This window comes from Sceloporus undulatus, chromosome 7, assembly GCF_019175285.1.
Source record: "Sceloporus undulatus isolate JIND9_A2432 ecotype Alabama chromosome 7, SceUnd_v1.1, whole genome shotgun sequence".
NCBI lineage: Eukaryota > Metazoa > Chordata > Lepidosauria > Squamata > Phrynosomatidae > Sceloporus > Sceloporus undulatus.
In genome coordinates this window covers 10,897,340-10,920,648 of record NC_056528.1, presented here as the reverse complement: position 1 = coordinate 10,920,648, position 23,309 = coordinate 10,897,340, and the positions used below count along the sequence as shown (strand labels likewise).

The window sequence follows — 23,309 nt, the reverse complement described above, 5'->3', positions numbered from 1 at the left end:
TGCTTGGCTTTTCTTTGCAGAAATCAATTCCAGAGTCTTTTTCTTTGATGGGCCCCTTCTTCCTCTGCTGCCGGTCTATTTTCCTTCTCGCCACTTCTCTTGTTGCTTTTGTTTTCTGTGTGAGATTGTCCCCCTTGGAAGCACAGAAGGCAAGATTGAAGAGGCAGCATTTCAGCAACTTAGGAAATGTAATATTCTTCATTCTCAATTCATTTGATAAGTGAGTCAGTTCATCCGCTGCTTTTCTTCTAGCCTCTTGCAGAATTACGTTTAAATTGACTTTGGAAAATAGTAAAACCCTGTGTAAAATACCAGGAGCCTGCAGTACATATTGCAGAACATTTCCTTGAATGCTGATTTCCAGGGGCTGCGTGTTGGGGAGGCAGCAGTAGTTAATTGCTCTTTCTGCCCCGCAGGTAAGCAGAGGAACCACTTAGAGAAGACTGAACAAATGGCTCTAGCATTGCCAGCCCTTCTGCTGGCACACTCTGAGCATGTTTGTGCCTTGCACAAAGGGTGGGATCATGCACGGTGCTGTGGAGCATTCAGATGTAAATCCCCTGGGAACCCAACATTCAGGGCTGGATCTAATGCTTATTCCCAGCAAAACTTAGACTCGTTGCGTGAATGGCCTGGGGTTGGACAAATGGCCCTGGGGATCCTCTCCGAGTCTGTGGCTCTGAGCTCATGTAAGTCCCATTGATTCCAAGTGTCTGCTCTAGTGGGACTAGCCATTGATTTTAAGTGCTCATACTCCCTAGGCCAGGGTTCATTTGTACCATTCATTTGATGGCTTGTGGGAAAGCAAGGATTGTGAGGCTGGATATAGATGTGAAATTTCCATGAAACCAAGGGCAGGGACCAGTTTTTCTCTCCTTGGGGCTGGGTGTGGGGCAGGACCTAAAATCCCATATTGAAATAGATCAGGATAACCTATGTCACCCAGGAGTCCTTGCTCAGTCCATGTTCATGGTACTGTGACACCACTTTAACTGCCTTGGTTCCATTCTATCAAATCCTGGGATTCATAGTTACATGAGATACTTAGAACGCCTTGTGAGACAGCTCTGATCCCTCATCAAACTACATGTCCCAGGTTTCTGTAGGATGCAGCCATGGCAGTTCACATGGAATCATAGGGCTGAAATTTTGCAGGAGGAAAGGGCTCCAGGTATACTTGGATGATGTTGTTGGTTGCTCCAAAGTTGACTTCAACTCATGGCAACCCCATGAATGAGAGACCTACTCAGGTCTTGCAAGTTTAGGGCAACTGTGGCTTCCAGGATAGGAGTCGATCCATCTGGCAAGCTGCCTTTCTCTTTCTCCACTGCTATTTTGCCAAGCATTATTGTCTTTTCCAGGGAGTCATGTCTTCTCTTGGTATGTCCAAAGTATGACACCGTCAGTTTAGCCATCTTGGCTTCCAGGAAGGGTTGAGGCTCTTGGATCCATTTGCTTGTCTTTTTGGCTGAACTCTCCTCCGGCGCCACATTTCAACCAACTGAGCTGTTAATTTAATGCCGGGTGCCATTTTTGCTAGCTTTCTGGATTTAGTTATAAGGTGTTGTCAATGTAGCTTGTATATCTTTTTTTTTAAAACTTAGATTTACAGTTCAAAATCCTTTAAAGTCTTTAAACCTAGCTGGTCTTCAGGTACACAGAGTGGCCATTTTAAGGTCTGGGCTTTTGCCTCTTTGCCAAGGATTCTGATGGGATTAGATAGAAGCAATCTATTGCTGGAAAGCAACTGAAATGAATTGCTTCTGGGTAGCTCAGTTCTGGGATACCTCTTGCATTCAGAGCTACTCGCTGCCTTCAGCCTGTGGCTAATTGAGCCCTTTTCTTAATGTTTTGCCACAGAATTTACGTTTTGGGCTTGAACTGGGTTTGGGTTAGTGGGGGAACATTGCCAAGGGAAGACAGAGCAGCTTGTGCCACGCTTCTTTCCCTGCTCCCCCAGCCATCCATAGATAGATAGATAGATAGACAGATAAGAATCAGTCAGCCTTGCTTATAAGGCTTGTCTGGTTTCTCTGATGCTCGCCTCCCCCCTTTTAAGACTAGAACAGTGGAGGCAGCCGTGCCTCTGAAGGAGGCCTCATACTGACAGGGAGATGGGATATTGATTCTTTCTGTAACGTTCAAAATGGCTTGCGTGCCTTCCAGCAGTGAGTCGTACCTGTGACAGATGCAATATGAGATGAGAATGCAGAGAGAAGTGACATGATAGAAGGCTTGGGTTCCTCTTCCGGAGGCTTTGCGTGCGGGGAGGGGGTGCGGGGACCCCCTCTCGCCCCTCTTTCCTCACTCTCTCTTGTCTCTTTTTCTTTTTGGAGAGAGGCAGTCCTAAAAAAAATGACAGGTTTGGTTTCCGATGCTGGAAACTGCAAGTGATTTTAATAAAACCTAGTATAAGGGGAGGATTGGCCTGACTCCACTCTTGTTTGTATACAGTGTTGGCCGCAGGGTCTTTTTCTCACCCCTTATTCTGGCATTAGCCCACTTGGTTTCAGCTGCTTGCGAGCACAGCGAGGGAGACTTGAGGGAAGAGGGTTGCCCATTATCCCCAAGAACAAGCCCAAATACACTAGCTGTGTTGCCAGATGCCAGCACCATGGAGACAGCATAGAGATGGCATGGGCACAGGGTGGCCAGGGGCTGCATGCAGCCTCTGAAACCCCCATTCCCCACTCCCCAAACCACAAAGAGAGTCCTTGCAACTGTGAAAACACGCCAAAATGCCCACCCAGGGCACCCCAGCACCATGTATTACCCCAAGGTTGCTGTTTTCCTCTTCAGTGACTTCACCTCCTGTCACCATTTTTAGGGGGGCTGCCAGAGGAAAGAGCCCAAGCCTCCTTCCTCAGATGCATTTAGTGGAGCAGAAAGCCCAGGGACAGGCCTATAGAGCAGTCTGTGGGTGGGAATGTCCATAGGAATGCCAGACATGAAGATCTGTTGAAGGGCATCTGTCTCCGCAGCTGGGCTGCAGAGGTTTTGGTGGCCCAACAAGAAGTTCTTCACTCTCTTGCGTTTTTGGGCTTGGGGTGGACTTCAGGTGCTCCTCCGGCTGTTTGCTGTCTCTCCCTCTGTTTGTGAGGCTTTGCTTGGAAACTTGGAAGGACTCAAGCTCCAAATGGGGAGAAGAACAAGCTGGCTGAGATGGTTTAGGAGTCCTTTGCTCACTGCTGAGAACGGCTGGCCTTGGCTTGTCCTGACCCTGTCACTTTCTTCTCCCGGTTGTCTTGCATTATCCATAGGGCAGATATGCAAAAGGCAGTTAACTTTCTCAGGAAAGCTTGAAGACAATTAAATAGTAGGATTGGTGGGAAATGTCTTGGAGAGTCTGATGCATGCCTGGAAAAACAGGTTGAGGCCTGTAGGATGGTTTCTTAGCACTTACACATCTGGGCATTTCAAATTTCGTTCAGGGTTTTGTAAGACACATTTTTGGTGGCGCCTGGCGTAAGCCTCATATAGCGTTTATTGGCCATATTAGGTGAGCTGAACTCTGGATTCTCTCCCGGCCTCATAAACGAAGCTCTTTACAACCGGGGTTTTGTGGGAGATAAAACACATCAAAGACTGTAACACTGTTCATTTCTGCTTGAGTTGGGTATTCCTGTGAGATATGTAAGGAGACATACCCTTGATTATTTTTCAGGACTTGCCACATTTTAAAAGAGCCTTCTGTTGATAAGTTAGACTTATATGTAAGCACTAATTTTTAATGTGTTTGTCTGTATTTATAGCATTTGCTAAATCAAGAGCAGCGGTTCAAGGGACTTGTTGATTTAAATAGAGTGGCTTAACTGGGACTCTTTAGTCATTTACAGTGGGCCCTTGGTATACACGGGGGATCTGTTCCGGACCCCCCACGTATACCAAAATCTGCATATACTCAAGTCCCATTTGTTTCCAATGGCGGCGTGCGTTCATGCGCGCCGCCATTGGCAACAAAAGTACTTGGCCTCCCCTCTCCTCCTCCCTTCCCTCCCTTGCTTCCCTCCTCCCTGCCTCCCTCCCTTCCCTCCCTCTTACTTCCCTCCCTCTTACCTCCTCGGCGCCGCTGTCACCACCGCAGGAAAAGTCGGGCGGCGGAGGCCAAGCCTCTGCCTCCTCACCGCTGCCATGGCAGGGCCCGATGGCGGTATTGGAGGCCAAGAGGCCCCCAGCACCGACACCCGGCCCTTCCACAACGGCAGTGAGGAGGCCGAGTGGCAGTGCCTCCGCCTCCGCAGAAGGGCCCCCTGCACCAACACCTGGCCCTTCCACGGTGGTGAGAATGACGGTGCAGGAGGCCTTGAAGGCCTCTGGCGCAACTGTGCTCCGCCTCCTCATCGCCACCGCCATCACCGGGCCTTTCCTGCAGTGACGGCGAGGAGGCAGAGCACAGCAGCACCAAAGGCCTTCAGGGCCTCCCGCACTGCCACTCGGCCTCCTCACCGCTGCCATGGAAGGGCCGGATGTCGGTGCTTGGGCCTCTTGGCCTCCAACACTGGTATCCAGCCTTTCCGCGGAGGCATGGAGAAAGCCGGGTGCCAGCGCTGGAGGCCTCTTGGCCTCCAACACCGCCATCAGGCCCTTCCGCAGTGGCGGCGAGGAGGCTGAGGCTTGGCTGTCGCCACCACCACCCGAATTTTCCTGCGGTGGCGGCGGCGATGGCGAAGAGGCCAAGCAGCTGCGCCAGAGGCCTCCCAGGCCCGAAACGTAAGTAAGAGGGAGGGAAGTGAGGAGGGAAGTGAGGGGAGGAGAAGGAAGTTGTCCCCAATGGCGGCACGTACACGCGCACTGCCATTGGAGACAACTTCCCGGTTTGCCATCCGCGGATGCGCAAATCCGCGGATGGCAAATCCGTGTATGAGAAGGGCCGACTGTATTTTAAAAGACAAAGCTGTAGCAGAGGTGCCAGGCTACAGCTGAGTAAAAGGGTTTTTTAAAATCATATTTTATTAGTCATTGTGATTAAAGCATATAGTTTCATTTAATGTTTTAGAAACCAGGCCTTGCACCATGTACTGGTTGTCTTGTTTGGTATTCTGTTTCTGGATTTTAGTTACAAAACCAACTGTTTGCAATGGGAATTACTTTTATTATTTGCTGAACAAAGTTTAACATGCCTACCTGTCCTTCCCCCATAAATAGCAGAGATATATTTTCATGCCGACCTGGGAAAGGTGGCTCTAAATGCTGATATCTGCTAACCAATATCTTTATGTTAAGATTCGTTTGCAGTAAATGTGAATATGTTTAAGGTCATTAGCTTTTTTACTTACTGTAGCTCCTTTGTTTTGCAGAGATCTTGATGCAGCCGCCATTTTGGATTTCTTTTTAATAATGTGTGACCCTTCACCTTTGATCCCTTGACCTGCATTATCTTGGTAACCATTTCATTTTTAATTTAATTTTCATTTTTTGAGTTTTGGTATGCAAGCTTATAACATTTCACCTTCTCAGACTGTAACATTTTTTGACCTCCCTAAGTATAAGTACTTTGTAAATTGTTAGCCTCATTTTCTGTATTAAAATTTCATTTGTTTTTCTTTAAATAAATATGCCGCCCTCATTGTTTTTCTTTTGATGTTTAACAGTGTGCATGTTCTTATCTATTATGTTATGTTGTTTTTTTCTAGCCATTTGTTCAGAGCACTTAGAAACTAACATCTTTGAAGAGTGCAAGTTTGAAGCTCATGTGTTCTTAAAACTTTTTTCTTGCCCAAGTCATGTTTTTAAATGAGTTCATGATATATAAAAAAGAATATATATATATATATATATATATATATATATATATATATTTCCAAGCAATGTATGTCTAATGTAGTACACTTCAGTACCTCTTTTCGGTGAGATTAATTTGAAAACAAAAGACATGGTGTTCAAGGACGGGGTCTTTTTCGTTCCCCTTTATTCCCCCTGTACCCTTTTGTGTTTTCTTACAGACAGTTAGTTAGAAGACTCTGCAATTGTCGTCCCAACTGGGAAGCCTTTGACTGATTATGATACCAAGACTTTGCTTGTTGTTGTGACTGTCTTTGGAGTCCCTTAGACCTATTGCAGCAAATCCCTTTGCTTTAGCGTGCCACCAAGCGTCCCATTCCCTCTGACTACCAGCACCTCCTATTCACATTGCCTTACCAGTTCCCTCCATGCACACATCCATCCATCCATCCATAGACAGCCCCTTCTCCCAACACCAGTGTTAAGAAACACTCAAGACATTGCCTTTCTGTGAAAACACATCCTTTCTACATTTGCTTTTTAAAAATGAACATTTTCTTTGAAGATAACCGGCAGCTCAGTGCCCACCTTGCCAGGTGAGGTGATGGGTGTGTGTCTGTGGACTGAGCCCCCTTTCCTTGGTTGGAAACTCAGTGGGTGGCTTGGGGCTGGATAGGAAAGGAGGGTGGCTGCAGGGAAGAGCCTGGGAACTGGCCGATGGGAAGGCAATTGCACCTCCAGAGTCGTATCTTACGTTTTAAAATACTTATTTCCCACCCGGTTTCCTGTGCTCTCAGGGCAGCGTGAGATGGTAAGTTCGCCTGATCTTATAAAATGAGGGGGATATAATCTAAACATACCAAGACCATATCAAACAGTTCAAGTAGTTAAAACAAGGCAGTTTGAACATTTTTAAATTGTATAAAACCAAAGGTTGTAATGAGAAGCTGTGGCTTTTGCTTGACCCCTGAATGATACTGGTGTAAGGTGCTGCTCGGAAGGTATTCCGTAACCAGGGTGCCACAGTGGAGAAGACCCTCTCCCATGTTCCCCCAGAAGGTATGGCCCCCAACACAAGGAAGGACCCCTCCAGCAGACCTCATTCATGTCAGGTGTATATAGGGAGAGGTGATCCTCCAAGTACTCTTCATCCCTTTCTGAGCCACATGTTGTGTTGTGTTAGTCACTATTAAGAGATGGAGCCGTAGGTTTACATATCCTCGGGCAATCATATATTAAATGATCGGGACAGATTGCTCTGAGAGTCAGAGGCACAGTGCTTCTGTGCCAGAGTAAAGGTAATCAAGTGTCCCCTCCAAACAGTTTATCCGTCACATCCATCTGCTAATAGGAAAGGAATATGGGGCAGCCGCCTTCTTGTTGACACACATGGCAGGAGGACTTTAGGGGAGAAGATAAGGTATTAAATTGGAAAGGAAGTGAGCTCACAGACTCTCTGAGACAGAGGTAGTTAATGGAGAGGTGAAACGAAGAGCTTTAAGAAGTTAGACCAGGCTTCTCAATCCCATCCATTTTAGTGGAGTCTCCTGTTAAGCGAGAGGGTGTAGGGTTTTATAAATACCGTGGCACCCTGACACGGCTGCGCTCCGTCCTCATCGTCTCAGGATAATTGATGCCCGGAGCCGGCGTCATCTGAGGAGAGAGTGACAGAGAAGGTGTTTGACTCCTGGAGCAGTCGGTCCACGTAGGACGGCGGCTGTGACTTTGCTGGGAAATCTATTTTTGTCCTGCGAATTATCTGATGAAATCTGTGCTGAGCATAGCCCACTGGAGCACAGATTATTTTTTAAGTGCCTCATTATTTTATTCTCTAACATTTAATGCTGAAGTTTTAATTGCACACAGCTGAAGCTTGCTGCAGAACACTGAAATAGGTTTAGGTCCTCTTGACGGCGAAACGTCTCTTTCTTCTTACTGCCACAAAGGATGGTTTGGGTAGGGAAGGGAAGGTCTTGAAGGCTTGTAGGAGAGTCACCCCTCTCCTTCACTTGGCCAACAGGGCAGGTTACTTTGCTTTGCCAACACAAAGAAGTTCAGCTGGGCTTTGGAAGAAATGGTGCTGGAAAAGGATGGGAGCAGACAGGCCAAGATCCAGTGGCTGTACTACAGAAAGTGGGATTTTCTTCTTCACTCCTGCCTATTGCAGCTCTCTGTGGCCTCAAAAACCCACCATGGGTTGGGTTTTTGTTTGGTCTCTGAGCATTTTTAGGATGCATAGTAGATGTAGGAGGAAAGGGAGGGAGAGAATTGCAGGTTCTGTTGAAAACAGCGGGATCCGGCAACAGTTGTACAGATGGATCTTGGCTCCCCTACACCTCTTGCTTCATTTCTCACCTCTCCTGGACCCTTTCCCCATCTGCCATCAATGAGGTGATCCTCAGAGCTAGGTAAGAAAAGCTAGGAGAGATGGACTAACCCAGGTCCCCTAAAATACAGAGCAGGCCTGGTGCAGATAGCAGTCAAGGGGTCAAGAATTGCACAAACATTTGGGCGAATCCTGGGAACAGTCCCAAACTGAGTACCAAATCTTGGCTTTCAGAACCATGGCTGAATTCTAGTCACCTTCCAAATAGAGATCCAATATATTTTCTTTCTTTAAAAAAAATTGGTTAGCAGCTGTGCTAAAGCTGCGCCAGAGACAGGAATCCTCAGGTGAGCCCTTGAAGCATTTTGCAGGTGGACCCCAGTGAAGTGCGCAATGGCATGCTTGGTCCTCGGGACGTTGTTGGACTGCAGCTCCCAGCATCCCCAGCTGGTGAGGAGGCGACCGGAGTTGCTGTACAGCGGCACCTGGAAGGGCCCCCCACCTCCCGCTTGCCTGCCTGAGGAGATTGTGTTGCACTGTGATACAGAACACACCTGCGATGGTTTGTCATCCTTGTTGGAAGTCAAGGAGACTCTCTGAGCAGACGGCAGAAGGTTAAGTCCTGGGGGCATGGAGCTGGGAAACTGCAGACCTGCTGCACAGTCCATGAGACACACACGCACACTTGCAGAAAGAGATGTTATCCTTCCTGCAGCAGGCAATTGCTTTACTAAAAATGGAAGCAAATACCTTTTTTTAAAACAATGCCCGAGAATCAGATTTGCTGGAAGTATTTCTTTTTTCTGAAACAAGCCATATGGCATGACAGCCAAAGGACTGTTCATGCCTCCCTTAAGTCCAGAGTGAGCTTAACAAATGTTAGAGGTTTAAAGGGGCTGTTTTGTTTGTAAATGCAATAAGGAGCATTTGCTCCCGAAACCAGAGTTCCAAAGAAGGAATCCCTTTGCTATTTATAGCCTCTTGGCAGGGAAAGGCAGCACTTTAAAAGCAACAGGGAGGGATGGTTCCTGCTTGACTCTGGCTTTTTTAAAGGAACAGTTGCTTTGTTATATGAACGTCCCTCCCTCAAAGACTGAGCATTGTCGGTTAACCTCTGCACAAAACCCAAGGTTTTGAAAGGCTCTTTGCTGGCTCATATTGTCCCTGCCCTTTTTCCAGATGCTGATTTACCTGGTTTCCATGTTCTCAGACACATTAAGGAATTTCTTGTTGGTTCCCTCTGGCATCTGGCAACAGAGAATGTCTGGTTCCTGAAGAGGTCAACAAAAAGAAAGGCAAGAAGTAGCAGCTCAACCCAGGCTAATAAATTGCTATCTATTGTAGTCTTTTGCTCAGTGAAAGGATCTGGTTCAATGTGACTCAGATGCCCCCTCTCCTCTTTCCTCCAAAGGCATTGTACGGAACGGCGGTTAAGGGTTTTAAATGGAACCTTTTAAAAGCATTTTTCTTTCTTTTGCATTGCTGTTAACACAGCAACATTAAGCGCTTGCTTGTAAAATTAAGCGGATTGTCTCTAAGTCTCATCCATCCTGCTTGAAATAATTGGGTGGGAAGGAATACGGAATAAATAACGCAAAGCACAGAAATACATGATATCCCAACCTGCCCCCACCACACGCCCCTAGATATCTTTGGAAGTTTGGGGGAGATATTGGAACATTTCAAGCAGAAACCCTGTAGGCCCAACTGTACTACTCAGAGTCTCTGGACCAACGCTGGTGCATGAGTTCAGCTGTGAGTTTCCAGGACATAGTGGCATTAATATGGCACTGGTGTCTGGCACAAGAGGCGAAAAACCTCCTGGTTTGCCACATCAGACAGCTTGAGAAGCCCTTGAGAAACGCAGGCATCACAGTCAACATCCTCTGATGGAAGCACAGACCTTGGATTTGACATGGTTGATATTTATAGTGAGTGCAGCGAGGTGAGTTTTCTATCGGCGGGGAAGGAGAACTGGAAAATTTTCCAATGCCCTAAACAACATTAGTGGATTTTGTATATTTGGTTGAAATACTATACAGCATTCCCTCCACATTCTCTGGGGTTGGAGTGAAGGACCCCTCTGAATGTGAAGAAACCACAAACGGAAAAAAAAACCACCCCACTATTCTATTTACCCAAGAGAACCCCTCTCTAGGAATCTCTAGGAATGCCTATTAGTTTCTGGGCGCAGTCCAAGGTGGTCATTACCTTTAAAGCCCGCCATGGCTTGGGCCCAACCTACTTAAGGGATCGCCTCCTTCCATACAATCCGCCCTGCAGCCTCAGATCTCTGGGAGGAATTTGTTGCAGTCCACAAAGACCAGATTGACAATGACCTCCCAGAGGACTTTTTCCGCAATCGCTCCCACTTTATGGAATGGCTGGCCGGATGAGATCCGTCAGATTGCTAAGCTAGAGAGCTTCAAGAAAGCTGTCAAGACGGATCTCTTCCGGCAGGCCTTCCTGGAATAGAATCCGGCCACGTAAAGATCCCCCACAGACATATATAAGCAAAGACATTGCACACCGTTATTCTATTATTGTATTATTGTTTTTAGATTTTATTGTCTGTAATTTTAATGGATAGAATTGTTTAATCCTTTTTAAGGGGGGGGCAGTGGAAATTGTATATACAGTGGTACCCCGGGATATGAATGCGCCGCCTTACGAAATTTCCGGGTTACGAAAAAAATCTATTGAAAAAAACTGTTCCGGGTTACGAATGTTTTTTCGGGTTACGAAAATTTTTTTGGTGCTTTTCGGCGCTATTTCACACCAAATCGCGGCTTTTCCCCATTAGCGCCTATGGCTTTTTCGGCTTACGAAGCCTTTCGGGTTACGAAAGCGGCGGCGGAACGAATTATTTTCGTAACCCGGGGCACCACTGTATTGTATTTTTTAAAGGTTGTACGCCGCTTTGATTGTGGAAACAAAAAGCGGGATATAAACCAAATTTTTATTATTTATTATTTATTTACTTCCAGTTCTTCCAGTGCAACATTTCCCAGAAATTGACCATAGAGTCACACTGGAGGACCTGCAGATGCCTAGAGAAGTGTTTTCTTTAAGAACGTCTAGGCTCTCCAGCACAACTCTATGGTCAGCGTCTGGCAGCGTTGCGCCGGAGGACCTCGAGATTCCTAGAGAAAACATATTAGTCAAATCCACAAATAATCCGCAAGAGTCAAAGCCACAAATGCGGAGGACCAACTGCATTCAGACACATCCAAAGCTGTATATAGACATTATTATTATTATTATTATTATTATTATTATTATTATTATTATTGGAATATTTGTACTAATGTAAAGCGATAAGCATACTTTTTGCAAAGTCTGGAAAGATGGTTTAAAAAAAGGAATTAATTCCCATCTAAGTAACTTCTCCTGCTTCACCACTTTGTCCAATATTAAAAGTTTACAAACATCAACTATTAAAATGAAGATGGAGGGGAAGTTGAACTTCTGGTTTTGTTTGCTTTTTTATCTCTCTGAGCAAGTTTTCATCACCGAAAGGGGCAAAAAAGAGGGCACCAAGTTTCTTTTCCCCTTCAGTTGGCAAATCCTCAGGTTGCCTATTTGCAGCCTCGGTGCCTCTGGTTCTGTATGCAGTGAAGTGGAGGTGGCCAGGCCTTCGCTGGCTGAATGTTTGGTCCTTCTCTCCCATCTGGAAGCCTTAGCGCAGCTATTGCATGTGCTGTTTGTTGTGTTTCTCACATTCTCCTGACTGTTCTTCATCCAAACACAAACCTGGTTGCCTCCGCTGCAAGTGGCGCAGCAGAGGTTCTGCTCTCCATTGGGAAGCTAACCAGTTTAGTCTGCGTTTGGAAGTCGTAACAAGTGGACCTTGCTCTGGGGACCGTGGCGAAATTGGGAGGAGAGTGTGGAACGCCTTGGCTGGTGTCTCGGGCAGCAACGGCGCGGTCGTTCCTGTGTGCCACAATAGCTCCAGGGTTGAAAATGCTACACGGAAAAGATTCATTTGGCTAATCAGCTCTGAGCCCTTCGCCTCCAGTGTCGGCATTAGAGGAGGGGAAGGGGGGCTAGGAACAATTTTCTCCACGAACGTGGTACTAAAACGGGCCAAATGAACAGCCCTTTCCCTCGGAGCAGGTTTTCAGAGAACCATTACAAAATGAGCAGAGAGAGAGCTGTGGCACACGCAGCCCAGAGCCACATTTTGCCAGGAGCCAGTCTAGGGCCGGAGGCTTCTGGTTTTTCAGGCCACATTCCTCTTCTGAGGAATAACTATAGTTACAGTTACTTTCCCCCTTGTTTTCATAAAGACACATTGGGTTAGCAGAAGCAGCAGGCCTGTCCTCTTTTGCCTTGCTGCTCCCTTGCTCCCTGAATCAAAATGGCTGCCATGCCTTCTTTGGTTCCAGCTTGGCCTCTTCTTTGTTTAAAAAGGGCAATAAATAGGTTTTTGGGCCAAATTCCCCTCAGGGAGTGACTGAAACCTCCAAAACTAGGGGAGGCTAAGTGCTTTTGCTGGCCCTCTCTGGTCCCTTCAGTCTGAGGGGAGAATGGAGGGAGGAGAGGAGGAGGAAGCTGAAGCCTTTGGTTTTGGTGGGAAAGCCCCCTCCTTGCGCTTCTGAGGGAAAGGAAAGGAGCCTCCTTGAACACTGGGAAGGCAAGGCAGAAACCCTTTCCAAAGGGGCAGCACAGGCCAGGAACAGGCTCTCCCCTCACCCTCCTGAGGGAAAGGCGGTCCTTTTGAACTAGGGAAGGAAGGCCCCGGCTTAAGACAAGCCACCATTGCCTCTCTCATTCCTGGGCTGATCGTCAGCCTGGCAAAGGAAGACGCAGCCACGCAAGCAGCCAATGGCTCTCATGCGCTTTATGGACTTTGGTGGGCACTTGGCCAACAGGTAAGGTGGAACTAGACAGTTCTGTGCAGCAAGGTGAGCCTCACTCAGGTACAGAATTCAAAGATGTGGCTATGTAGGTCTGGAAAACCAGTGCGCAAAGGCACCTTGGCGCACCGTTGGGACTCGCTGAAAGGAAGAAGTTGGACGCATGGGCTGTTGTAGATATGCACCGGCTTCCTCAGAAGTGTGGGATGGGGAAATGGGGATGGAAGCCTGAGCTTTCATAGGCTTGAGCATCTGAGTAGCATCTCTGGAAGTGGGCTGGAGTCCACAAAAGCAGCCAGCTTCTCTCTTCTGGTTTGTTCCAAAGCTGCTGCAAGATGCCTTTGCAACTCAGATTCGGCCAAAAGCAAATGGAGGAATCCAGACGGAGAGGGCATGAATGGGACCAATGCCCAAGAATCCTGCTTATCCCTATACATCTCACAGCAAAGTAATGGTTACATACATATTCTATGGTTACTCTTATGTAACTCTTTCCCCAGCCAGCTGTGTTTGAGTCCGCTGTCCCTTCCGAACACCTCAGGTTTCCCCTCAGGGCCAGGCCTATGCCTTGGGCATTTAAAAAAAGGTGGTGGATGGGCTATAATGCATATTAATTAGCTGCACATCTCTAAAATGGACTTCCAGAAGGTGAAATTAATTAAACGGTAATTTTCTTTAAACATCATTCCCGTTTACCCATCCGTCACAAAATCTCATGCTCATTCTTGATTGATAATCAATGTATATATAGAAATGAACCTGAAATGTATTGAAATTGACTTTCGTGCAGTATTGATTATTGTGGATGTGGCATTGGCTATTGATGTGGGAGTAAAAGGAACTGAATTGATTGCGCAATTGACTGTCCCATTGACTCTGGCGGCTTTGGCAGCATGTGACGGAAATTTGTGGATGAACTGTGGTGTCATTTCTCATATATGGATATACACGTGCGTGCGCGTGCGCGCGCGCGCACACACACACACACACACACACACAGCAGAGCCTGGGATTTGCTGGGGTTAGGGGCATAAGACCCCCGTGAAGGTGGAAAAATGCAAATAAACTAACACTTCTTCTTCTTCTTGAACCTGAGAGAACACCTCTCTAGGAAGCTCTTGGTCCTCCATTTCAACTCTGGCCAAGATCTGCTGGACTTTGACCATAGAATTGCACTGGAGGACCTCCAAATGCCTAGAAACGTCTTCTCTCTAGGAATCTCAGTGTGACTTTTGGCAGCAGCTGGCAACAGAGGAGGACCTAGAGAGAACACATTAACCAAAGCTGCAAATGTGGAGGGCCAACTGTGTGTGTGTGTGTGTGTGTGTGTGTGTGTGTGTGTAGATAGATAGATAGATAGATAGATAGGAAGTAATGAAGGCAGGCAGGCACACAGTAAGGCCACTGCCATGGGTGTGCCTGAGCGCATGGCATTTTCTCATTCTTCATGCCCTGGGTTGAAGACATTCCCTCTGTGTGTTGTTTAAGAGCAACAACGGGGGGGCTAAACCTCCCAACCTGAGTATCTTGGTTGTGAAGGTCTCCCATGCCCCAAGTACAACTTGGGTCTCCAAAGAAAGCAAGGACTGCCAGGATCTGGGGTCAAAGGGTCCCTAGAGATCATCTGGCAGGCCATTACATGGCACCCCCCCCCCCCCCAATCTCCTGACCAGGGAGACAAAACTCCCCTTTGCATGGAGCCAAAATGGGCCGAAGGAGCTGCATCCTATTTCAGCTTGCCTTGCTTCTGAATGGGCTGCTCCTGTGTCTGGAGGCCTTTTAATATATACATATAAGCAGAAATCCAATAAAACAGTTCCAAAACATAAATAAAGCTGGCTCATGAGGGCGATTTCCTCCTCCTCCCACAATTCTCCTTATCTGATGGGGAGGAAGGGACAGAACATTCCTTTCTTAAAAACAGCAACAGCAATAACATGGAAGCAAATGCAGAATTGAAATGGCCATAGCCTTATTGCGGGGATTTCTTTCCTAATGAAGACTTAAAAGTATTGTGAGGTGTCAGGGAGCATGGAGGGAGAAAAGAGGGTTTGTGCCCACACTGGGGAGGCTTTTTTAAAATGGAGTTTCACACTTGAGTCATAGCCGTCCTCTGGAACCAGAGGCTGGCAAAGCAATGCGGCTCCTATCCTCCCCAGAGAATTACCTGGAGGAAAAAGGAGAATGTTGTCAGCCTGCGCCTTCCTCACGGCCAGGAACTTGCACCATTGAATAACAGAGGCAAAAAAGCAACACAACCAGGTGCGTTTTTATTTGGAAAGGGAGACCACAAAATATGGGGCCCTGGCTGCAGGGTCTGTGGGAAATTCCTGTTCAGAAATGCAGGTTTCTAGGCCTAGGAGTGGTTTGAGCATTGGACTCTGGAGCCAAGGGTTCAAATCCTGGCTCGGCCACGGAGATCTCTCTTGGCCTCAGAGGATGTCAGTGGCAAAGGCAAAGCCCCTCTGAAGAAAGCTGCCAAGAATAGAGGACCAAGAGTAAGGATGCCAGTTGTCCACTGCATCCAAGGTTTGTTAATACCTGTGGGATTTCCCCTGCAAAAATGAGGGCTTCCTCCCCATTTCTCCTGTTTGGGCAAAAGGTCTTTGCACAAAACACATGGTTTCCTTTTCCAGGCAAAAGCCTGAAAACGGACAGGTATCACAACTATAGGATGAGCTTCCTGGTTGGTAAATGGATGCAGCAGCCTTCCAGAGCAGAGGAAAGCAGGCCAGCCTTTGACTCAATAGGTTCCAGATCTGGTGCCACAGCAAACTACAAGCCCCTAGATCACTGAGCCATGGCAGCCAAAGGGGTGTCAAACTGGAGTGTTTCTCAGTGCAGATGCAGAGAATGGGTCCGATCTGCTGTTGCTCAGAGCAGACAGACCCGGTCTGTTTTCTCCCCTATCCTTTCCTTTCTTTGCTCCGATATAGGCAGCGTTTTATGCTTGTGTGTCCAGGGCTAAAGGGAAATGGCTTGCATATATTATCCTGTATTGATGAGAACTAGAAACTTCTGTGGGAGGAATAAATTGCTGCAAAACGGGCTCCATTCCAGCAGAAGTGCCGGCTCTTAAAAGTCATTAATTGATGTGTGTGACTGTCTTTGAAGACGAAGCCGGCTATACAAATGCTAAGTATTATTATTATAATGCATGGTGCAAATCAATTGATGCGCCTGCATTTCTGGGACTCTCTCTTGTGTCAAGGCACAGATAAATGGCTGCCCAATCTGAAGCGCAATCAATAATTTAGGCCTGAGATTTATTCAGCTTCAATTTAAAAATGATCTGAAAAGCTGAGGATGAAGTATAGATCACATCTATTGAACTCTCCGTTCCGTGAGGCTTCCTTGCGAGCTGCGAGACGTTATGGGTGTATAAATAATTGCACCGCTATTATTCACAAACAGTTTTAATATTTAATAATTTGATAATTATAAACTTTTCAGGCATCCGTTAAATGCCTCGGTTTCTGCTGCTGCAGAAAGGGGTTGGCGCACTCCTTTTGTAAGCAGAAACGGAAAGGGGCTTCCGTGAAGCAAAGTGAACTGCAACCAGGAGTAACAGTTCGGAGGACCTTTTGTGGACACACAAAAATCGGCACACTTCAATACATCTGGTTGGGACCCACTGTTTTTATGGCATAGTCTTAAACTAGACTGAGAGACAGCATGATGCAGTGGTTTGAGCATTGGACTCTGACTCTTGACACTCGAGTTTGAGTCCTGGCTCAGCCATTTAAACCCATGTGGTGAACTTGGGCAAGAAGTCACACTCTCAGCCTCAGAGGATGGCAATGGCAAACCAACTCTGAACAAATCTTGCCAAGAAAACTCCAGGTTCGCCTTAGGGTTGCCATGAGTTGGAAACAACTGGAAGGCACCCAACGATGACAACAACAACAGCAACAACATGAAAGCATGGTTTCATATCCAACTTCAGTCCTGGTTACTCTTGCTGTTAACTGTGTTTAAGGCCTGCATTTGATGTAAAGAAGGAGAAGGTGCTCCCTTCTTCCTGCTCCTGATGCTTTAACCATGATACATCGTTCTTCCTTGTTTCAACACAGATCTGATTATACCCTCCATGTATGATTTATAAGGCGGAATATTAAGCTGCTGTTAAACTTTTTACCTATCGAAATCCCTTATGAATTAAAAAAGACATCATCTAAAATGGGCAGGCAATGTATTAGAGCGTGAATTTCGGTGTACAAAAATTCTTGACTAGGAAATCTAGGGCAAGAACAGCCTTTTAAGGAGAGCCTATTAGGCTTGGCAGGAGACACAGCTTTGGAAGCTGTTCTTTGAGAGATATTATAATTAAAAGCTTTGTTTAAATGTGTGGGTTTTCCTCCCTCCCCACCTTTTGAGAAGTTTAAAGAATTCCCCTCCCTTTCCCAAATTGATTACCTCTCAACATCAGAAAATGCCGGCATTAAATACGAAACGAAGCGGTCGCTTTGCTGATTTGACTGTTCCTTTCTGTAAAATAAAATAAAATAAAATAAATGCAAAGCAGGTTTTTAATCTTCTGATTTAGATATTTTAATAGAAAGGGAATGTTTAACTTGCTTTTGGTTGCAGCTGAACCTGAGTTTAATCCATGAGAAAAATTATTAGAGGAAGGGAGAGGGGAAAAAGAACCCAAAGCCGATTCTCCTACTTCCTTTGAATGGAAATGTGTTATCGCTGGACTAGCTGTTTTTAAAGTGTCACACCATATAATACGTTCCAGGCAGGGTTACTGTTTTTAACAGAAATGACAGCTTGCATTTACACACTTCCTATAATTTTAACAAGTGGCTCAGCTTTTGTAGCTCTGTATTTTTTTGGCAATTTAGCGGCATTATTGCAAGATGGGGCAAAACCACCAGAGAGCAAAAACGGAGACGTGGCCCTTTTTGATTTGTCCATAAGCGATCGGTCTTCTCAATCAATAGTTTTTCAAACTTCATCCAGTCCATCTTTTGTGTCCAGAAAAGGGAGATCAGGATGATCAAAGCTTTGGAAACCATCAATCCTTTTGAGGAACGATTGAGGGAGACCGAGATGGAAGAGAGAAGATGGAGAGATGATACGAAAGAGCCATCTTTAACTATCTGAAGGGATACCATGCAGAAAAGATGGAGCCAGCTTGTTTCCAGCTGCTCCAGAGACTAGAACACTGATGGATCGAAACTGCAAGAAAACAGATTCCACTTAAACATTAAGAAGGACATCTTTACTGTAAGAACTGTTTGACAGTGGAATAAATTGTCTTGGAAAGTGGTCTTTAAACAGAGGTTGACTGCGTTTTGACTCTTAACAACCAGTTGTTGGAGGTGGTGCATGTATGGCTCTCCAGATGCAGTTGGACTGCAACTCCCCAAAGGCACACATAGGGCAATGTGCCTTTACACACAGAAGGCCTCTAAACTGAGTGACAAAAAAGACTAACCAGGAAAGCCTGGCAGCTGTGAATACTTACTTAACAGTAATGTAAAAACATATTAAACTCATTAGTGATCTCCTTTGCTTGAGAGATGGGGTACCTTACGTTACGGTTACTTTCCAATAATTTTGCTGCATGCTCATTTTCTAGATCGGGGGTTCTAGGTCTGAGGAGCCCTTAGGTCTCCGCATGCACTTCCCAGGTGCTCTGCAGCCGCTCCAGAAAGACGAAAGAAATAAAAATAGAATGAAATTAAAGAATAAGAATATATTTTTATATATAGTCCTAAAAACCATTAACTTGTAAGACATAGGGTAGGCTCTGCTATAGAAATAAGGGCTCCGCAAATCAAAACGTTTGGGAGCCCTTTTTCTAGATGGTTTCTATAGTTTCATTATTCCACTGGATGTTCAGATTGCAGTTCCCATCAGCACTAGCCAGCACAGCCAAGGATAAAGGATGCAAGGATTTGGATTCACCCAGCATCTGGAGGGGGGGATGCAAGTCTCTTACCCCGGCTGCATGTTTTATGGATACGGCCACTCATTCCTCCCCATCGAATCCCTCGCAATCTGCCTCCCGCGGCCTCCATGTCTAAATCTGCGCTTGTTATCTTGTGCCGAGTGATGAAGGTCTTCCTCCCCGACTGCAGAGGCTGTTGAAGAACATGCAGATCCCCAACCTGCTGGGATTACCCTGCAGGCACAATTTAAATGGCCCAACTGAAATTGCAGAAGTCAGAAGTGACTTTCTTTGCCCTTGTTTGCTTTCCCTCTCGATGATGGAGGAAACTTTATTTAAAAACAAGAACAAAACAAAACAACCTCACTTTGGGGAAACTTCATCTTTTTTGCCTACTTTTATAAAAGTGCTACTAATATTATTGCAAGCTCCCCTTTTCCCCCCTTCCTTCTTCCAATGGTCCTTGAAATGGTTTAGCCGTTATTGGAAAGACTCGGTGGTTCCTGACCCATATAGAGTTTTCGTGCCGTAGGAAGGAAAAAGAAACAGCATCCTTGCAGATGACACATGCTATAAAACTGGCTGCAAGTGTATTACAATTCTCCAGTGGCCACCCAGGTCAATTTTAAAAGAAAACCAGACTTCCAGCATTGAATACATTGCCTGAAGAACTCAAGAGAGAGAGAAATATGGCTTATTTTGCCCCTTCACCAGTGGATAGGACTTCTTCGGATGTCCATCCCTGTTGCAGGTATCTTCCACCCTGTCTCACCTAGTGCCATGTATCGGGGTCACCTTTAGCTGTTCCTTATTATTTTGGGTCTGGGGTCTGTTGAAGGCTATTGTGTGTCCATTTTTCTGCCCTTGAGATGATGCTGCATCCAAACTGGGTCAAGCCTTTTTTGTGGCTTCTGACACTTGGCTGCGGAAATACAGTGGGCCCTTGGGATCCAATGTGATTTGTCCCAGGACCTTCTGTGGACCCCAAAATCCATGGATGTTCCAGTTCCATCAAATGCAGTGGCAGAGTAAAATGGTTTCCCCAATATAATGTGAAAAAATCAAGGTTTGCTTTTTGGAATTCATATATTTTAAAAATATTTTCAAACTATGGATGCTCGAATCTTGAGGATAAAAATAATATCCATGGAAATGGAAGGCTGACTTTACTTTCTTTTTGCATGGTGCTGTGCATTTTCCTGCTGTGTTACCTGTTCGCTACCTGGTCCATTACGTTTTCTTGGTCATTTTTGAAGACAGAGCATTCAAGAGAACCCCAAATGAGTCAATGCTATGGAAGCAGCATTCATTGCATGGCAGTGGCACTTGATGCCAGAGGGTCAGAGGGACCGTGCCCAGGGCCTGAGTGATGGCCTGTCACCCCAACGTCCGGCTAGTGGACTTTGTCCTATAAATCCCTATGATTTATTTCTAAAACAGAAGCCTCTTTGTTAACAAGGAGGACCGGGGCAGAGCAGTGCTAACTCTAGACATTCTCCTGTCCTGGGGGAAATTAACTTTGCAACTTCTCTTGCTCAGGGTTGCAATGGAAAGGTGGGAGGTTATGTTCCTGGGTCTTACAATTTCACAGTGTCAGCCTCTTTGTGGTCTAAATGATTCGAAGGAACGGGAAAAGCCAGGAGCCACCTCAACCGAGGCAGTTGTCCTCGTTTCAGGCTTTTTTGGGTAAGGAGGGGACCATGTTCCTCTTCAAAGGGGATTCCCAGTTTGGCCTTGGCCTTTTGGCTGCCCAAAGCATCCCTCTCTGTTGCAAATTTGGTTTGCAGGTGAAGCCTTGTGGCGGATGCCACAGCAAGGTCCCGGGGGGGGGGGGGGGGGGGGGGGGGAGAGAAGGAGAAGCAAAAATCAGCACTTTTTATTTTTATACCAAAGCACCTGTCAAAGGCTGTAACAAATTGACTGGCCTCCCCTCATGCGCTTCAGGAACAGAATGATAAACTCTGAGAGTTGGTAATGGCACTGGATTAAAGGAAGATTTTGTCGGTGTGGGTTTATTGAAATGGCAAACAGGAACTCCATCTTACCTTTTCCTTATGTAAGGAAATCCTATGACATTCAGGGGGGTCTCTGAGTATTCCTCGCCTAAGAAAACCCTGTGAAATTCTTGGGTGTCTCTGGGCATTCCTCACCTAAAGGGAAAGAGTCCCATCTCTGTAACCTGAGAATCCAATCTCCCTCTTGGTCCTTGAAATCCCAGGCGGTCAATCAACCAGTTAATGCGCTTTCCAGGTCTCCGTGAGACACAGCTGTCCTTGCAGTCCCGTTTGTTCCCAATTCTGGTGGGGAAATGGCCAGGCGACTGGGTGCCTGGGACGCAGGGGATCTCTAATGCCTTGCATTAGCACCGTGTAGGAGATAAAATCTGTTGGGTTTCCTTCCCCTTCCTCCCCGCTCCTTGCTATGCTCCAACCTTAAATAAAACGCCACGTAGCTGCAGGGTGCAGCACAGAGAACAAAATAAAACCGTTCCATTTTAGACTTGTTCAACCCCACTGATACAGAAAATGAGGTAAGGCTGGAGTTACTGCCGGCAGTGAAATAACCTTGCTGGTAATCTTTGTCGTAGACATTAAGGGGTTATGCATTTTTAATTGATATGCCTAAACGGAAGCAGGTAAAACAAGATGATTATTTAAATAAAGAACCAGGAGGAGAGGGGATCCTCTCTGTTGTGCCCCAAGGATGGAGGCCAGTTCTCTTTGGAGGATTTCTTCCAGTTTGTCCAGGTGTGACATAATTAACCTGGTGCCTCCAGCTCTTCATTTCACAAAGAGGTCCAGAACAGTCTTCACTATTCCTTCCCTTTGAAAAACAACAACAACAACAACACAAGTGACTGGATCAGGCTGTAAAAAAAGAGGTGCCTTAACCCTCTTTTATAGATATGCTGTTGTAAAAAAAGTGCTGCATGCAGTCCATAATCATGTTAAGGGCTGCTGTTAATCCTGGCTATTTCTATTCTCTCTTAAACAATGAAAAACAAGGATGCTGCAGTAGCAATGCAAAGGCTTTGCTCAGAAAGGGTTTGCAAATGCAGGACAACATTGCCTCTTCCTAGGGCTTGGTTTGGCCCTGGAGGAGAGGCAATGCATGTACCTGGACCAAAGGAGAAAACGGGGATGATGGCCCTTGGAGTTCCCTCTGCAAAGAAGCCCTTGCCAGCCACCTCCGGGCGCCACGGGAGTCTCTTTTGATGGCACCGGAGGCAGGTAATTTGGGTGACGCTCCTCACCTTCTTCTGCTGCTTGGAAGGTTTGTTCCCCGCTGTCTTTTCTCTGTGATTTTTCATCGTAAGCTTTTATTGACAGCCGAACGTGCAATACTAATTCAGCCATGTTCAGCCTTCTTAAAAATAGCCCCCAACTTCTGAAGTCAATGCCAGGGACGGCTCAGTCAATTTCAATTTAATTAAAAGGCGTCAGATCAAAGGATAACATAGCCAAGGCCCAAGAACATCTGTGAGTACATGGGGTGATGGGTAATGCCGAGTGGTCCCAATCCGAGCCTCGCCAAAGGATGCTTAGATTGAAGGGTGCAGATGCGCATCAGCAGGAACACTTGGCCAGAGCCATTGGTCTCTGCTTCCCTTCCACATCCATTTTAGAAAGGAGAGTGGAGAGGCAAAGAGGAAACAAGAGAGGCTCACAAATCTCGCCTTCCTCATATATGATTTTCCATCAGAATAGACCAAAGGTTGGCCAGAAGATACCTCTACTGTGCAAATTGTACATAGATGCACAGTGGTTGCCCTTGTCCAGCCTTCTGCCAAACACTGCCCTGGTGCAACTGAAGCTGGATCTGCGCATGTGCCTCTTGTCCCTTTGTGTCATGGCTGCTTCTGCCCTTGGTGCATTGATAGCACCCATGAAGTCCCTTTTGCCAGCCAAGAATGTGCAAAAGCACAACTGAGATGCTGCTGGTTAGTCCTGGTTCTGCTGGGTCCCAGTTGCAAAGGTGGTTCTGGGTGAGAATGGTTGAACCCTGGCAAGCTTGTGCGGAGACAGCAAAACAAGGCCATGTTTTCTCTCTGCGGCTGCTTCCTCCTCCTCCTAGATTGACTTCCTTGCAACTCCTCTCCTGGCCTCTTACACTCAGGTTGTGTTTCCCCCACACACGGTTTGTGAAAGCAAAACAAAAAAATCCCAGACAAACAAAACAACAGATTGCGAGCCCTTCTGTCTGCATCGTCCTTGCTTCGCCAGTCCTGCCTTTTAAATTTTGTTTAAGGTATATCGTCCATAGAGCTTCTGGAAACGTTGCTTGGAAAATGTCATCGCAGACTCACACTTTGGTGTGTTTTGTTGGTTTTTTTATAAAGCAGATTTTTATCCGAAGGTGGCCATGATGAGCCAAGCCATAAATATCCCAAGAAGCAGCATCCTTCCGAAGAGGGCAATAGGATCGGTTGGCCATTTCTGAATTGTTAATCAAAGCGCCCTGAGTTAATATCAGCTCCTTTTAAAACTTCACGTCTTGCCAGCCT

The 23,309-nt window shown here is 46.3% G+C and overlaps 2 protein-coding genes across 2 annotated transcripts in view; both read left to right on the top strand.

Annotated features, from left to right (window-relative positions):
• LOC121936644 (calmodulin-binding transcription activator 1-like) overlaps nucleotides 1–5,571 on the top strand; it is a 31,699-nt gene extending 26,128 nt beyond the window's left edge. The window contains exon 4 of the mRNA XM_042479075.1: nucleotides 5,298–5,571. Within this exon, the coding sequence (XP_042335009.1) occupies nucleotides 5,298–5,306 (9 nt within the window). The 3' untranslated portion in view covers nucleotides 5,307–5,571. The remainder of the gene's footprint in view (nucleotides 1–5,297) is intronic.
• Nucleotides 5,302–23,309, top strand: part of CAMTA1 (calmodulin binding transcription activator 1) — a 313,956-nt gene continuing 295,948 nt past the window's right edge. The window contains exon 1 of the mRNA XM_042479072.1: nucleotides 5,302–5,381. The gene's annotated coding sequence lies outside the window, so the exon portion shown is untranslated. The remainder of the gene's footprint in view (nucleotides 5,382–23,309) is intronic.